This window comes from Emericellopsis atlantica (assembly GCF_019669845.1).
Source record: "Emericellopsis atlantica unplaced genomic scaffold F5Z01scaffold_7, whole genome shotgun sequence".
NCBI lineage: Eukaryota > Fungi > Ascomycota > Sordariomycetes > Hypocreales > Bionectriaceae > Emericellopsis > Emericellopsis atlantica.
Genome location: NW_025764709.1, coordinates 880,103 through 896,345, shown reverse-complemented (window position 1 = coordinate 896,345; position 16,243 = coordinate 880,103). Strand labels below are relative to the sequence as shown.

General features: G+C 56.7%; 6 protein-coding genes across 6 annotated transcripts; 3 read left to right on the top strand and 3 right to left on the bottom strand.

The window, feature by feature from the left end:
* Positions 1-1,298: 1,298 nt before the first annotated feature.
* F5Z01DRAFT_672468 (uncharacterized protein) lies at positions 1,299-3,176 on the top strand (the record flags this gene model as incomplete). The annotated part of the gene is made up of 3 exons (XM_046264813.1): positions 1,299-1,448; positions 1,503-2,071; positions 2,123-3,176. The coding sequence occupies 3 exons, from the start codon at positions 1,299-1,301 to the stop codon at positions 3,174-3,176; spliced, it is 1,773 nt and encodes a 590-aa protein (XP_046120410.1).
* An 898-nt stretch (positions 3,177-4,074) lies between these two features.
* Positions 4,075-6,543, bottom strand: F5Z01DRAFT_680391 (uncharacterized protein; the record flags this gene model as incomplete). Its single annotated transcript, XM_046265594.1, has 1 exon — positions 4,075-6,543. The coding sequence occupies one exon, from the start codon at positions 6,541-6,543 to the stop codon at positions 4,075-4,077; it is 2,469 nt and encodes an 822-aa protein (XP_046120409.1).
* Positions 6,544-7,543: 1,000 nt separating this feature from the next.
* F5Z01DRAFT_634799 (uncharacterized protein) lies at positions 7,544-8,353 on the bottom strand (the record flags this gene model as incomplete). The annotated part of the gene is made up of 1 exon (XM_046262090.1): positions 7,544-8,353. One exon carries the CDS (start codon positions 8,351-8,353, stop codon positions 7,544-7,546), a length of 810 nt encoding a protein of 269 aa, XP_046120408.1.
* A 528-nt stretch (positions 8,354-8,881) lies between these two features.
* F5Z01DRAFT_650241 (Alpha/Beta hydrolase protein) lies at positions 8,882-10,647 on the top strand. Its single transcript, XM_046263153.1, has one exon. The coding sequence runs from the start codon at positions 9,284-9,286 to the stop codon at positions 10,424-10,426; it is 1,143 nt and encodes a 380-aa protein (XP_046120407.1). The 5' UTR covers positions 8,882-9,283; the 3' UTR covers positions 10,427-10,647.
* On the bottom strand, positions 10,524-12,047 carry F5Z01DRAFT_512366 (HET-C2-like protein). The gene is made up of 6 exons (XM_046260368.1): positions 11,944-12,047; positions 11,729-11,784; positions 11,411-11,665; positions 11,294-11,352; positions 11,110-11,228; positions 10,524-11,038 (listed from the first exon to the last, which is right to left on the bottom strand). The coding sequence occupies exons 3-6, from the start codon at positions 11,556-11,558 to the stop codon at positions 10,744-10,746; spliced, it is 621 nt and encodes a 206-aa protein (XP_046120406.1). The 5' UTR covers positions 11,559-11,665; positions 11,729-11,784; positions 11,944-12,047; the 3' UTR covers positions 10,524-10,743.
* A 560-nt stretch (positions 12,048-12,607) lies between these two features.
* Positions 12,608-15,711, top strand: F5Z01DRAFT_512389 (putative phospholipase PldA). The gene is made up of 4 exons (XM_046260369.1): positions 12,608-12,861; positions 12,941-12,968; positions 13,025-15,221; positions 15,271-15,711. The coding sequence occupies exons 1-4, from the start codon at positions 12,749-12,751 to the stop codon at positions 15,483-15,485; spliced, it is 2,553 nt and encodes an 850-aa protein (XP_046120405.1). The 5' UTR covers positions 12,608-12,748; the 3' UTR covers positions 15,486-15,711.
* The last annotated feature ends 532 nt before the right edge of the window (positions 15,712-16,243 follow it).

The following is a 16,243-nucleotide window of genomic DNA, read 5'->3' as shown; positions in this document are numbered from 1 at the left end:
AACGACGCAAAGGCGCGGCCGCTTCAAGTACTGCTTAACCGTGCCGTGAGCGAGACCTCGCAATGCCCTATGCACGCATGCGGTGTTGGCATCCTGTGGTTGGACCGCCAAGCTCTCTCCGTCTCTTGCGGTTCGTGAGCTACCGATGTGCAGCTCCATTTCCATTTCGCAATGTGATGCCATGCCCTTTGCACCAGCACCAACAAGCCTTTCCACTGCAGCACACCCAAATTCAAGGTCTAGACTGTTTGGACATGTAGAGTTAACCTTGGGCTATAATCATTAGTAATCATCAGGTCCCACAACGTGGGGATGATTGAGTGTGTCGAAGATCGACTGATTCACTCGCTCCGTGATCGGGAGCAACGAGCTGATCATGGGTGCATCTGATGTATGCGAAAACGTGGCTCCGCGCATAGATAGTTAGCTGACAATAGAATCTTGTGGAGGCACAAGAATGAGACGACTTTAGTCTACATCCCCGCGTGTTCATCGTGGCCGCCCTCACCGCGACCTTGCTATTGCTAGCGAACTGGCTCACGCCTGGTTCAGTTCGTGACCAGCGTCTGTGACTGCGTCATCCCCCAAGGAACGACATGGAACCTTGATCGACTTTCGGCAGTCCGCACCCTGCCGTCTTTGACACCGGTGCCTGTCACTATTCAGGCATTTCTTCATACGACTCCCAATTCGACTGAATCATTAACCTTTCGGCTTTCCCAACCTGCTCCTGACCGCTCCCCTCGCACGTAACGCAACGCAAGGTACCTTGTACCTTGGTTGGTAATTGACGTAGAGGCGACAGCTCCGAGCCCCAGCCTGAGGACGCCCATCCATCAACGACTCCATCGTACAACCTTGCTTAATTACCTACCACTGCTGCTCCTTGTCCTCCCTCTACTACTTTGCGACTGGCTGGCAACCTTGCCTACCTTATTAGCTGCCTGCAACCCCGTACGATACGCAGCTGCATTTCGGACGCAGTCAGCGACTCGACCAGCGAAACACCGCTTACCTGGTATCACTTGGCCCTACAACCACGACGAGCAGCAGGCGCGATCCGTGCGACTGGCCTCGATCCCGTTTCCTTGGACATCCCAGCGACGACCATCTGTATTCGTTCAGCGTTTCCTTCGTCGCATCGCCTCGTCGGTCCCACAGACCAGCCGAGGCACCTGGAACAACTGCCCACTGTGGCTGCCCGAGCATTTCGCATCGCGGGCCTTGCTGTTGGACTCGGCTTGAGCGCACTTGCAGCATATCAGCAGGGCCAGCCACAGCAGGACCAAGCTCGGCATATGGCGTCTCGCGGTGATGGCCAGTCGCGCGGCCGTCTGGATGCCACGGGTGACAGAGAGGTAGTTTTCTGTCACGCCTGCTCCAACGAGTGGTACCGCGACCAGCATGGCTTGATCTGCCCGCAGTGCGAGGGGGATATTATCGAAATCGTGAGTTATTGCCAGCGAACATACTGACTGACCGGAATCTAACCATGCACACAGGTTAGTCCCGAGAACGACCCTCGTGAACCTCTCCACGACCCTCCGCCATCGTCGCCTCCGCCCGATCGATCCCAGCAGCGGCAGGGTGCCTACGACTCTGACCCCGACGAGGCTGATATCGAGGAGCACTTGCAGGGCCAAGACGGGTTTCACTACCATCGCAATACCCGAACTGGGCAGCAAGGACAACATCACGATCCCGAGATGGAGCCGGTGCTCAACCGCTTCCTGGACATGATCAGCGGCTTTGGCGGCGGCGGTCGCATGCCCCATGTGCATGGTCACAATGGGAATCTGGACGAGGCCATGTCCGACAATGCTGGCGATGGTCAGAATACCGATTCGGATCAAGGCCGTGCCCACCATCCGCACCACCACCATCACCACCACCACGTTCATCGCCGGCAGCACGGCTTCGCCACGTCAAATTTGGGCCCAAACGCGACAGTTCACCGTGTTGTCAGCAACATCGGTGGAGGTGGCGGCACTGCTAGCTTTACTATCTACACGAGAACAGCCGTTCCGCGTACGGGAGACGACGGAATGTGGGGTGATCAAGGCTTCCAACAGTATGTGTGACTCTTGATCTCATCTTGTCGAACCCTTGCTGACAGCACTAGGCATTTCAACAACATATTAGAGAATATGGGGCCGCCCCGTGGGGCCCAGCAAGACCAGGACTCCGACTCAAACATCGGAGGAGGAGGCCCTGCCATGGGGCCTGGGCCCGGTGACTTTATCGCCAGTCTACAAAGAATGATTGCCCTTATCGACCCGGCCAATGCCGCGGTTGGAGATGCGGTATACTCACAGGAAGCTTTGGACAGAATCATCTCCAATCTCATGGAGAACAACTCGAGCTCCAACGCGGCTCCACCAGCTACAGACGAGGCGCTGGCCAAGTTGGATCGCAAGCCAGTCAGCAAGGAGATGCTGGCCCAGGAAACAAAGACGGAATGCTCCATTTGCATCGACGATCTCGTCGAGGGCGACATGGCGCTGTTTCTACCCTGCAAGCATTGGTTTCACGAGAAATGCGTCGTGATGTGGCTCAAGGAGCACAACACCTGCCCCATATGCCGCACGCCTATTGAGAAGCGCGAGTCTGGAGCTGGTGGAAGCAACGACAGCAACACTGGTAGTCGATCGGCCAACACATCATTCAACGATCCTGGTTCCAGTTCCCAAGCGCCAAACGCTGGGGTGAGGACTTACCTGAGCTGGCTAGGCGGCGGCGGTCCATCCAGCAGCAACATAGGCACACCAACTGGCCATGCGTCGGGTCAGTCTCCCATACCCAGTCCCAGTGCTCGACCCCCAAGCCAAAGCCAGAGTCGGCTCAACGAGGCTATGCGGAGTATATCGGCAAGACAGACTGCGCAGCGGGACCGTGACCGAGACACAGGCTCCTCAACTAGCCTCAGCTTTGACACGTCGTCCATGCAAAGACGCAACTCCATGTCCCCGACCAGTTCCCGTGCATTCCCCGCGTCGTCGTCTCGGATTAGGCAGAGGAGTCCGTCGCGAGGCAGCGGCAACTGGGCGACGGCTGATGAAGAGTCAGCCTCGCAATCTGCTCGTTCTGGTGGCGACGGTGGCAGTGGCGGACCATTGAGCTGGATCCGCGGCCGTCTCGGTGGCAACGGACCCTCCCGTGATGCAAGGCCGTCGTAGGAACGGGAAGTCTTTCGCGCACGGGACGAACACGCATAGGCCACGAGCCGATCAGCTTCCCAACACACATCATTAGCATAACCTGGCGTCTCGGACGGCAACTACTCTCTATTTACTACCCCCCCTTACTGGCTGACGCCTCTGCTCATCTTTCTACCACGGAGGGGGTCTTTCTTCTTCCTAGCTGATGATAGCAATACCACCACGCCGGGGGTAATAACCCGGCGGGACTCTCACGAGCGTACCAGGAGCATCTATCAGAAATGAGACAGCGACGAGAGCAAGAAACGGCCTCTTTCCATATAGCGTGTTTGCGTAGGGAATGTTGGACTAGGCAGTCAGTCAGTCTACCTAAAGCATGAACAGAGTATTATGGGATAGTTTCTTCGAAGGACCATACACTGCCTTGCAAAGAATGGAGAATAGCATTGAAAAGATACCCGGAATGCCACATGTCCCTTTTCACGTGTTTGCTGATGTCTCAAGATGAACCGAGACCGGGTGGTGCGAGAGACATAGGCTGTCAAGGCGAATGGGACAGGATAATCATGCGTCTATTATTGTTGACCAGCCAAGCGTATAACTAACGAAGAAGGTATATCATCATCACCGCCATCCATATTCCAGAAAAGACCCACAAACCCAGCATCATCAGAGAGCCCGGCATGTGCAAGCGCTCCAGAGGAAGCAAAACCTTGAGGGCAAAAGCAGCAAGACTTGTATGAACCGTGTAAGAAGGAAAAAGGACAAAAGGAAAGAGGTATCTTTACGCGCGCAAATGCCAGGGGCGTATACGTGTTGTTGGGGTGGGTACTGTGGCGGCCGTGTCGTCGTCGTGATTACGCTCGCGCGTAGAAGAAAAAGGGTCCCAAAAGGGGGGACGTCTTTGTTCGCAACTCTAGTCCTGGAAGAACTTGATAATCTGCTGCAGGTCGCGCAGGCCCACGCCGTGCTTGGGGTAGCAAATGTACACCTCCTCGCCGAGCGCACCAAACTTGGACCGGAAATCGGCCTTTTTGCGGAGTCCGAGGCTGTCGACGATGGAGTTGTACGTGCTGGCCAGGAAGCGCGCGCGGATGCCGTGCAAGTGCTCGCCGGGGGTGAGCTTCTCGGACACGCCGACGCCAAAGGTGACCTGGCCCGTGACGCTGGACAAGGCGTACTCGACGAGGACCTCGATGGCCCCGTTGACCGAGTTGGGGAAGTCGAGCGCCCACTTGACCTGCCAGCCGTGACGGGGGGCCAGCTGGGCCAGGACAACCATGGCGAGGACCTTGCCCTCCTTCTCCGCGGCAAAATACCGACGGTGAGCTGAGTCGACCCACGGACGGACCTCGGTCAGGTGGACCTGCTTGCCCTTGGTGTTGCGCGCGCTCTTCCACTCCTCAATGGCGGGATCGGCACGCTTGATAAAGTCGGCGTCGAGCATGACTTCGTGGATCTTGACACCCTCGCGCTCGACGCGACGGGCCTTGGGGCCCACCGTGGACTTGTGCTTGTCCGTGTCGACGCGCTGCTCCTCGGTGCACGAAAGCGTGCGCCAGCCGAGCTCGGAAGCGAGGATGTGCTGCACGTCGTACGACACGAGCATCCAGACAGGCGTGAGCTTGAGTTCGCCAGTGACAAACTTGACAAATGCCTGGCAGATTTCCGTGTACTGCTTCTTATCGCAGAGCGGGTCGCCAGTGACCATGATGAACTTGTCCTGCTTGACGTAGCCCACAGCGGCGCCGGTGGGGTGACGCCAGAGCTCGAATCGGTCATCGAGCCAGGACGTGTTGGAGGCATCGCCGTAGTTGGCGATGAGCTTCTCCAGCTCCGGCATCGTGTCGTTGGGGTGAGGCTTTGTGGTATCCGCCTCGGGGTGTGGCAGACCGGGTGTCCGCTCCGGAAGCGACTTGGGATCGCGGTGGAAGAGCGACGCGTAACGCACATCGCCCAGCTCGAGCATCCAGGCGACAATGCGCTCCAGACCGAGACCGGCACCGGCATGAGGGGGTGCGCCAAGCTCAAAGGCGAGCAGGTAGTCCTCCATGCCATCCTCGGACATGCCGCTGGCGAGCATGTTGGTGCGGAGCTCCTGGAGATCGTGGATACGCTGGCCGCCGGAGCAAATCTCCTGGCCACGGATGAAAATGTCAAACGAACGGGTCCAGTCGCGGTCCTCGGTGTCGCGGTGCGTGTAAAAGGGTCGGGCGTTTGCTGGGAACTTGTCGAGCACGTAGTAATCGGTGCCGTACTTTTCGCGGACCAGCTCGCCAAGGCGCATCTCATCAGGGGTGGACAAGTCCTCGTCTGCCACGTCGCGACCATCGTCGCGGAGCATCTGAAGACCGTCGCGGAAGTCGAGGATCAGAGTCTCATCGAGCCACTTGAATTCCTTGCTTGGCCAGCGAGACTGGAGGATCTCAATCTCGGGTAGCGAGTACACGGCCTCAAAGACCGACTTGAGGAAGTCGTCGATGACCCAGATGACCTCATGGTAATCTTTCTCAATGGCCATCTCAATGTCGAGGCCGGTGTACTCGGTCAAGTGACGATGAGTGTTTGAGTTTTCCGCACGGAACACAGGGCCGACCTCGAAGACACGGCGGAAATCGGCGGAAATGGCCATCTGTTTTGCCAGCTGGGGGGACTGAGCCAAGAACGCTTGACGACCAAAGTAGTTGACCTTGAAGACAGCAGCGCCGCTCTCGGTGGCCGCGGGTTGGAGCTTGGGGGTGTTGATCTCGACGAAGCCTTTGTCCTCGAGAGTCTCGCGGAACTTGCGCGTGACGATGGATCGAACACGGAAGAGCACCTGGTTGGAAGGGTGACGGAGGTCCAGAATGCGAGCATTCATACGGTTGCGAAGGGTCTCGGGGGGCTTGTAGTTGCTAAAAGGAGCATTGCCGGCGGGGTTCACGAGATGGATGGACTTGATGTCCACTTCGATACCAGCGTGCGAGGCTGAGCGAATAGGCTCAGGGGGTTCCTTGAGGATACCATGAATCTGGACCAGAGACTCGGGGTGTAGTTGCTTGACCCATTTGATCATCTCTGGGTCCTCCCGTGAGAGGACACCCTGCACTGAGTGTGTCTGATCGCGGAGGAGCAGGAAGTCCAGGAGCTTCGACATGGGCCTCTGTGCGTGGATGCGGGCGCGGAAGTCGACCTCGGTGCCGACAGGGAACCGATCCAGCTGAGCAATCGTGTTAAGCTCACCAGGGTGGATTGCCATGTCGCTGCGCCCGCTGTCCATGGAGCGCCTGCTCCTGTCGACGGAGGAGTTCCTGCCGGGCCCCTTGTCCATCGAGGATCTAGCTGACATGATGTCGACACTGGACCTAGTAGAGTTCTTGGGCAGCTCGACGCCGCTGTCGTTCATCTTGGCCAGAAGCTTGCGATGCTCCGGAATGGCCGAGGCGAGGGTTGGGGTGCTGCTAGTGGCCTCGGTAGGGCTGAGGGGACCGAAAGTGGTCGGTGTCGTCGTGGACGAGGTGTCAAGCGGGTTGCTGCTGATGTTGCTGCGTGGCGTCTCTGTCGCGGTCGTGACGGACGGAGCCGTGTTCGTGCTGGCGGCATCGCTTGGCTTGTTGTGCTGGGTCAGATCACCCGTCTCGGGTTGGTTGGAGACGGTCGAATGGTGCTCCTGCTGAGCAGCGTCGCCCTTGAGGCTCTTGCTGGATCTGTCCTTACGACGGACCCCGAGAGCCTCTGCAACAGCAGCGAGACCGCTTCCGCCGGCCATTGTGAGTCCGAGGGGGAGATCAGACCGGACGTTGTTCGCTCGGCTGAGGCGGGATGAGGGACGAGTGTGAATGTGTCAGAGTTGGGCTATGCCAGGTCGAGGCGAGAGACCAGGAAGTCGAGTCGAAACCAGCAAGTAATGACAATGATGAATCTGTTGACGAGGTGACAACAGTCAGAGATTGTTATGCTGCAATGCTGCTTGAACCGGCTGTCTGTACACGGGGAGGGGTCAGCGGATACCCTTGGGAAAAGTCAAATGTGGCGGGCGAGCCAGCCATGCGGGAGAGAGACTGGAGCTGTCCAGGATCAATGGATGATTGATAAGGAACTGGAATGGACTGGACAGGGCGGGTTTCTGGAGCAAATGTCCGGTTCGGCGCTGTCACAAGCGTGGCCAAAAATAAGCGCTGCTGCTAGCGTGTCCGCGAAGAAGTACCTGCGCAGTACTTGCCTGACTTGTGACGTGCGAGGGGTAAGTCATGTAAGCACGGCAGCCGTCGACTTACTCGGAAGTACGGATACGGACCTCGCAGAGAGTCATGTACCTGTGCCAGGACTGCGGGCGTTGGACGAGGTGCGCGTCGCAATCGGGAGAACGAGACACGCTGAGCTGAAGAGATGGAAAAGAGGACTTTTCAAGGTACGATCACAAAAGAAGAGCTGGCGCGCTGGGGGTTATAACGTAAAGTTGGGCCGGGAGGCTTCAGGGCAGGGAACGGATTGAGGTCAGGACAGGGCCTAGCCTGGCGTGGCATGGCGGGGATAATGACTGGCATAGGTAGTGGCACTGACATCCCGGACTGGAACCGCCGGAACCTGCTGGGCGCGCTAGCTGCGGGACCGCTCGGCTTGCTTCGCATCTGTCCAGTCCTTCTTCCAAGTACCGGAAGGTACCCAATGTCGTAGCAAGTATAACGGAGGGCATTACGAATACTATTTTCACTTTTCAGTGGTCCAATGGGCGTGCACATGACTGGCAATGCTGGACTTATGACTCTCCAGTTCTCTCTGAGGATGGACTTGGACACGGGCATTTCATCCCGTCGGAAGCCTCGCGAGCCTCTCTTCAAGCCAATGGTACAAGTGGATCCCAAGGGCCATGTCGAGCTGGGTTTACTCCGTACTGCATATGCCAATTTCAAGGCCATCATGATTGAAATCACACGCTGTGTTTCACTGCGGGTTTTCTCGTCACCAGGACGAAGATACCGAGATGCGAATAGATCGACTGGCTCGCGGCGCACATCCATTCCTCGGCCCTCCGAGTGTGGCTGCCAGCAGGGAACATGGGCGGGCAGTCCTGTTACTGTGGCTTGACCGCCGCTTCCCCTGCGGCGCCAATGTTCCAAGGACGTACGTATCGAACGACCACCCTGCTTCTGATGCTTTCTGCACCTTACATTCCGGAGCTTCAGGTCCGATAAGAATTGCGGCTCATTTGACATCTGTGTAAAACACTGGTGCGTAAACGGCTCAGTCCCTGGCAACCTGCTGCCCCAGGGCCATGGCTGACGTCAAGGGGGGACCTGCAGTTGTCGATGGCTCGATGGGGTTCGATGCTCGATTGCCCTTTTGGCAGACGTCATGGCAGCTAAATAGGCTTGCCTGGCTGGGCTTTTATTATTGTTAGAGAACCCCACGCCGGGCTTGGGACTCCAGTGGCCTTCGAATCCCGGCTCCAGTCCCGTCTGAGCCTCTTGGACGCAGCGCTACCCGCTAGCCGTACAGTAATCGTTCGAGATGTCTTCCACGCCCAGTAAGGAACGGAATCCATTATTTAGTCTGTCTGGCCGTATAGGGAGCCATAGACTAGCCTCTAGAATGAAGCCGTGCACTGCCTACTAGGTGGTGCCAATGACGGCGCCGCCAGGCACATAGTCCCCAATTCCACGTGAGCGACATGGGAGCAGCAGGCTGCTAGGATCCGATCTGCCCCCACCACCCATCCTAAGCTCACCTACTTAACTCTTCCCATTGTCGTCTATGATGGCGTGACACCTATGAGACTCCTGACGATCTTTATAGACGAACGCATCCTTCACATCTCATCAGCCAGCCAATCGTTCGATTACGGGCGACCGCCTCTTGTTCGTTATCGCGCTCTCTTCTCTTGGCTGTTTATCTCTTTGGAATCCTGTCCAGACTCGCCCTCATTCGCCAATCCTGTTCATTTCTCCATACATCAACCAGGGCAATCACGCGGTGTACACGTTGAACGACAATCCCTGAACGGCTCACGTGCGACTCCAAGTCTGCCTCTGTTCTGCTCTCCCGTGGTACTGTGTTATTAGTCCTCGACCGCGCCGAATTCAGCGTCGCCGCCTCTGGGACTCCGCTCAAGGCGACACCCTCCCAGACACCGGGCCTCCCTGCGCATGGAGCTGGAACCACCCTCCGATGCCAACCCGACAAAACCGGAGCCTCCTGGCTATGTGAATCCCCTCGAATCCAGCTCGCGCTGGTACCTGAACGCCCGAGCCCAAGTCATTCGATATGCTGCCAGCGTCGGCTTCAGCATCGCCAATCGCACCGAGCCAACTGCCCCCGCGCCGACACGCGAAGTCTATCTCGATTCGACAATCTCCATGCACAAGGGTCGCGAGAAAATCAAAGTCGAAGTCTGGGAGCCGCCCAAGGCGAGCGCGGGAGGCCGCGCTGCAGTGATTAATTTCCACGGAGGAGGATGGATTCTGGGGCAGGGAACAGACGACGCTCGCTGGGCCGCCGGTTTGATGACGGACCTCGACGCTGTTGTCTTCACCGTCAACTATCGTCTGGCGCCCTCCCATCCATTCCCCACGCCGGTGGAGGACTGCATGGACGCAATCTGTCAGATTACACAGCGAGCTGACGAATTCGGCATCGACCCCTGCAAAATCATCTTGTCGGGCTTCTCCGCAGGTGCCACCAACACGCTGGCGTCGTGGCTCTGTCTGCACGATCCTGATCGCTTCGGGTACCACCTACCGTCCAAGCCACCCAAACTGGCTGGCCTCGTCATGTTTTACCCAGTTCTCGATTGGACCATTACGAGACCGATGAAGCGCCAGACGTGTGCGCGCCCCGACCTGACTCTACCAAAGGGGCTAACAGACCTCATCGATGCCTCATATGTGTACCCGCCTCTGCCTCGCGAGAAGCGGACCGATCCTCGGTTATCGCCAGGCCTCATGCCCGATTCCCTGCTCAAGGACATACCACCGGTCCACCTCGTCGTATGCGAATATGACATGTTGTTGGCCGAAGGGAAAGCTTTTGCCAGGAGACTGAGCGTACTCGACAAACCATTCACGTTTCGTCTTGTCGAAGGCGAGCAGCATGGCTGGGACAATCCACCGCCCATGGCACCCAAGGAGAGCGTTCACGTGGAATATGGCGAAGCGATCAACGCCATCGCATCCTGGCTTGGGACCAAGCGGGAGACCGACTCGGAGTCGATGAAGTCGATGAAGACGAAGCGACCTATCCTCAAACGACCATCATATCTGGCTTCCTTTAGGTCCAGAACCGCACGATAGGGACAGACCCCCCAGGCCCCACCACGCGGAGACCGGTCAGATGCCGTGTCGTTGCGCTAGACATTCCTGTCGGCGCATTGGCATCTACTACCTCAACAATAGTCTATTCGAAGGCATCAACGGTCAAGGCGGCATGGTGGTTTGGGGGGGTGCGCGGGACGCGCGATATTTCGTGATGCTAGAGAACAATTATAATGAACATCACGTCATCAAAAGGGTATCCTTGTTCGTGCGCATGTGATTATGGAGATGAATCTCGTGTTTATTGTATCTTAAGCGGTAAAACGTGTCCTGTCAGCCAACAAAGTTCACCACTACTACCACTTGGCCTCCTTGCTGTCAAGGAAGCCCTTGAGGATGCCAACCACCTTCTCCAACGCCATCAGGTACGCCCGCATCTCAACCTTGACCTTCTCCTGGTCGTTGCCGAGCTTGGCGTAGAAGTTCTGGCGGTAGGGGGTCGCACTCATGGCCGCGCTGAAGATGGGCTTGACCATGAAGCTGTGGTGGGGCTTGAGCGTGCTTCCGTAGGCGGCGCGGAACGAGTCGGCGAGTTCCTCGGATTCCTTGGCGATGTTGGAGGACAGACCGATGCAGGTGAACTCGAGGCCACTGGAACACAGTATTGTTAGTCGGGTCGGGATAGGGAGGCTTGACCGCCAGAGGGAACTCGTGGAACGAACCGGACAAGCCAGAGCAGACCCTCGGTGGCCGTGTGCTTCTTCGTGGCGAGCTCGTTCCTGACCAGGTCCTGGATCGTGGTCGATTCGGCAGGGGCAGCGAGCTGGCGGTCGCGGACCTTCTGTAGGGGACGTGTCAGCTCTGAAAGGGAGGTGGAAATCATCGAGGGTCCATGGGCGGACGAACCTTGATGTTGCCGTTCAGGTCACTCTTGACAGGGGAGAAGGCAACGCCGCCGAGAATATCTGGTGCTCTAGTTAGTTCCACCCATTGTCAGAAACGTGTCCCGATGGATATTCGCACCAAAGATTGTGGTCAGGGACTCGGCAGCGTCGAGGAACTCGGTGGTGGCGATGGCATTGTCCTTGTCGGCGTCAATGGGGACGTCGACAAACGACCTCTTGAAGGTCTGGACGATGGTGCCGTCGGGAGGGATGACAGGAGCAGACATGATGTGATGATTTGCTTTGCGATGGATGGATGCTCTGAATGGCGATTTGGGAGGAAAAGCAAAGATGGCGGTCAGGGTTCAATGAAGCTCTGGCTGGAGCTGACTACCTGGTACTAGCTCAGCCCATTCAGACGCCTGACAGTGGTGGCCCCGTCGCGGTGGCTAATTACTGGCTCAAGCCTCAACGCCCTTACACAGCACGGCCATTGAGGGGAAGAGGGGTTGCCTGAACGATAGAGGGGTTATTATGGCGTTCGGGGCACAAATGAGGGGGTTCCACCTTGTGGTACCTGATGCTTGTGAGGACCGGAATGCTGCTCGCACTACTTGTCTCCGATGAACTAATTGAACCCGCCAGGTGGTGAGATGAACAAATCCCACGCACCTCGGATGAATACACGGACAGAAACGCGGGTTCTCCGCAGCGAGAGCCACGCTGTCGTCCTCCGATATTCAGTTCAGTTGAGGCTCAACGATCCGCTCCATGAACTGACGTCATTAGTGGCAGCCCTTTAAGCCTGGGACGATGGCTTGATGCATTCATTTTAATGTACTCCGTACTCACTTATGAGTTAATTAGATTCGTCGAGCTAATCACGTTCATGCATGCATGGCGGGAGACTTGCTCGCATACGGCACGGTTCATCATTGGGACTATTACGCGGCCCTCGTCACTGTTCATGTAACCCCCAGTCAGTCCGTCTCACGATACGCAGCCGAGAACAAGTTTAAGAAAGCTGGGCAGATCGGAAGCCGACCCCACCACGCAGTAGACGTCCTAATTCGGGTAGCAAGAAGAACCCATGCCTCTCCAGTCTCCGGAACGATTTGCCATGAAGAAGCTTGGCTGTTATTAATTTGCGTGATCAGCTGTTCTCGTTTGGGGCCATGCGCTTCAGCTTATTAGGTGCTAGCCCTCCCTCCCCCCTTTAGCCTTTGCCTATGACATCTTCTAAGCACCCAAACCAACAAAACTTAGCTCCCTCGAGTCGAATGTCATTTTGGCTCTGGTGATGGTGTAACGGACGGTCCGGGTTCACTTGTTCAGATTATCAAACTGCCAGATCTGTTGCTGACATTCCTGTCCTTCCCGCGAGCGTTACAGCTGGTGCCATCAGCCACGAGGTACCTTTAGTTCCTTACTGCAACTTGCGCGAGCGTGTTGGCCCAGCCAGCATACCTTGTACACCATGGCAAATCACAAAGAAGAGGACGGCGACAGCCATAGCTTTCTGCATGACCTGAAAGAGAAGCTCCAGGGCACCAAACTCCACGACGCCAAAATCAGTCTACATCACAAGCGGTACGCGATGCCCACGCATGGTCCTTATTCTATGAGTCTTGTGTGAATAAATACGCTGACATGATATCTTCTCATCCAGAAATCAGATTGGCAAGCTCGGAAACCTGGTAAGAAGAACAGATGGAGCTGGTGGCCGCCGTTCATTTTACTCACTGTTGTGCAGTTCAACGCGAATCATCGTCACGACGAGGAGCACGAGCAGCGGTGCGACGAGAAGCGCTCAAAAATCTGCGAGTCGCATCGCTTTGACTCTTACTTTCCCGAGCGTGAGGGAAATCTGATCAAGTGGTACGTCGACGGCCGCGATTACTTCTGGGCGGTCTCGGTGGCTCTGGAGCAGGCAAAGGAGGTCATTTACATTGAAGACTGGTGGCTCTCGCCCGAGCTCTTCCTACGTCGCCCTCCCTATCACAAGCAGGAATACCGCCTGGACCAAGTCCTCAAAAAGAAGGCCGAAGAGGGCGTCAAGATCTTTGTTATTGTCTACAAGGAGGTCGAGGCGGCCCTGACGTGCAACTCCCTGCACACCAAACATGCGCTGCAGGCGCTGTGTCCCGAGGGCACACCCGGGCATGGCAACATTAGGATCCTGAGACACCCGGACCACAACCCGTTCGAGAACGCCGCGGATTCCACAATGTACTGGGCGCACCATGAGAAGTTCATCATCATCGACTACGCAATGGCCTTTATCGGCGGGCTGGATCTGTGCTTCGGGCGATGGGACGCCAACCAACACCCCCTGGCGGACGTGCACCCCGAGGGCGTTGTCAACGAGGTGTGGCCTGGACAGGACTTTAACAATAACCGTGTCATGGACTTCCAAAAGGTCGAAGATTGGCAGCAGAACGAGCTGAGCAAGGCCGAGTACGGCCGCATGCCGTGGCATGACGTTTCTATGGGTGTCGTTGGGCCGTGCGTATACGATATTGCCGAGCACTTTGTCTTGCGGTGGAACTTTGTCAAGCGTGACAAGTACAAGCGCGATGAGAGATACGACTGGATTGTGCTCGAGGGCCGCCAGGGCGAGGACGAGGACCTCATTGGCGTCCAGCGGCCCAAGCATCCGGTCGGAGACTACGTACAGCATCCCCTCACGCCCCTGAGCTCGAAGAACTTGGATAACAGGGGCACCGTCAAAGCACAACTGGTGCGCTCCAGCGCGGATTGGTCCAGTGGCATTCTGACGGATCACTCCATCCAGAATGCTTATGCCGACACGATTCGCAAAGCGCAACACTTTGTGTACATTGAGAACCAGTTCTTCATCACGGCCACGAGCGACCAGCAGGCGCCCATCACTAACACCATTGGTGCCGCCATCGTCGACGCCGTACTTCGCGCAGCCCAAGAAGACCGCAAGTTCAGGATCATCATTCTCATCCCGGCCATCCCGGGCTTTGCCGGTGATCTACGTGACGACGCAGCAGCCGGTACGCGTGCGATTATGGATTACCAGTACAAGTCCATCTGCCGTGGCGAACACTCCATCTTTGAGAAGATCAAGGCCCAGAATGTTGATCCGACCCAGTACATCTTCTTCTTCAACCTCCGTTCCTATGATCGTTTGAACAAGACGCCGCAGCTCGTGGAGACGGAGCAGAAGACCGGCATCAGCTACCAGCAGGTTCAGCGTGCTGAGGCCGAGGAGATTATGGCCGAGGGCATTCACGGTACCATCGATGCGGCGGACAATGAGCGCGACGAGCACATGGGGGGACTCAAGACACAGAAGAAGGGAATGGACGACCAATCCATCAAGGAGGCCATAGCGGCCAAAGAGAAGTTCGAATCTGCACGGCCCGAAGGCCCCGTTGTCACGAACACCTCTGTCGCGCATTACGCCATGAATGTGGAAGGGTCTATCCTGGACGAGCCTTGGGACGAGAACAAGCCCGAGTCTGAAGTCGAGAACTACGTACAGGAGGAGCTGTACATTCACAGCAAGCTTCTGATTGCCGATGACCGCATTGTCATCTGCGGTTCCAGCAACCTGAACGACCGCAGTCAGCTTGGTTATCACGACAGCGAGCTCAGCATCGTCATGGAAGACACGCGGACCATCACCAGCGTCATGGATGGCGTGCAGTACGAGGCAGGCTACCATGCCGCCACGCTGCGCCGCTACCTGTGGCGTGAGCACTTGGGCTTGCTCCCACCGCAGGACCTGGATGCGAATGACGATATCAACGCACTCCCGCCAACGGTGAACCCGGAGAACAACATTCACGACGACGTGGAGAGCTACAAATTTGTCGAGGATCCTCTCAGCGAGGATCTCTGGAAAATGTGGACTGAGCAGGCCGACAAGAACACCATGCTGTTCCGTCACCTGTTCCACTCCGACCCTGATGACCATAGTACGTTGCGCCGCATACCGGTGAGATCCTTTGCTAACAGGCTACGTAGTCAAAACATTCGAGGACTATGACCGATACCTGCCGCCCCGTGGCGTCAAGTCAGGTCACATCTTTGACCAGTTCATCCCGCCAAAGGACGTGCGCGAGAAGCTGAGCCAGATCAAGGGGCATTTGGTCTGGTTCCCGCTCCAGTTCCTCCAGGATGCCGAGATGGCTGAAAGGGGTCTGCAGGTCAACGCGCTCACGGAGAGTATCTTTACCTGATGGGAGGAATGACATGAGTGATGATGAAGGCGTTGGGGCGTTTCCCTGCTGGGTGAAGGTCGTTACAGGCTTTCTTTCTTCTTGCCTAGTGCCGAACAAAACAATGATAATGCTGAGAAACGAGACGTGTGTGCGTGCCGGACCGTCCCCCGCGCGGCAAGCAATGAAATCTCGAGAACCAATGTAATCCCGTACGCGAGGAGTTGTGATGAGACTCGTGAACGCGGGTTGGCCAATGGGAACGTCTAGATGGCCACCCGCAAGGGGTGAGTAGATGTCACCTGCATAAGCTCCGTCTTGGTGTTGCGGTAATACTACGTACTCGAAGAGACCATGGCACCCTCATGTGCGGTTTTTTGATTGCGGGCAGCGTTTGCTGTGCTCGCGCCAAAGCATGAAGTGAGGTTGTGAGGAACTTACCATGCTGGACGTGTAGCCCCTTTGTCCAAGCATGCGCATCTCGACCCCATTCCGTGGTTTGGAGCGATTCATCATACATGCTGCCCCTCTACTAAGCCCTCGCTTCTACCAAGACACAATCGAAGAATCTCGACTCCAGTCGCTTGTCAGAAACTCAACGGTGGACAGGCGCCTGCCATGCGATGATGCGAGATGCTGTGGATAAGGTAGGAGATCATAGGATGATAGGACCCTTCTGTGAGACCCACTTCCTACTTGTCACGGTCATGGTCGTCTCAGGCTCTCAGCAAGATAAACTAAGGTAAAGTAGCGCTGTGGCCGCCACTAATAGCCGGCGC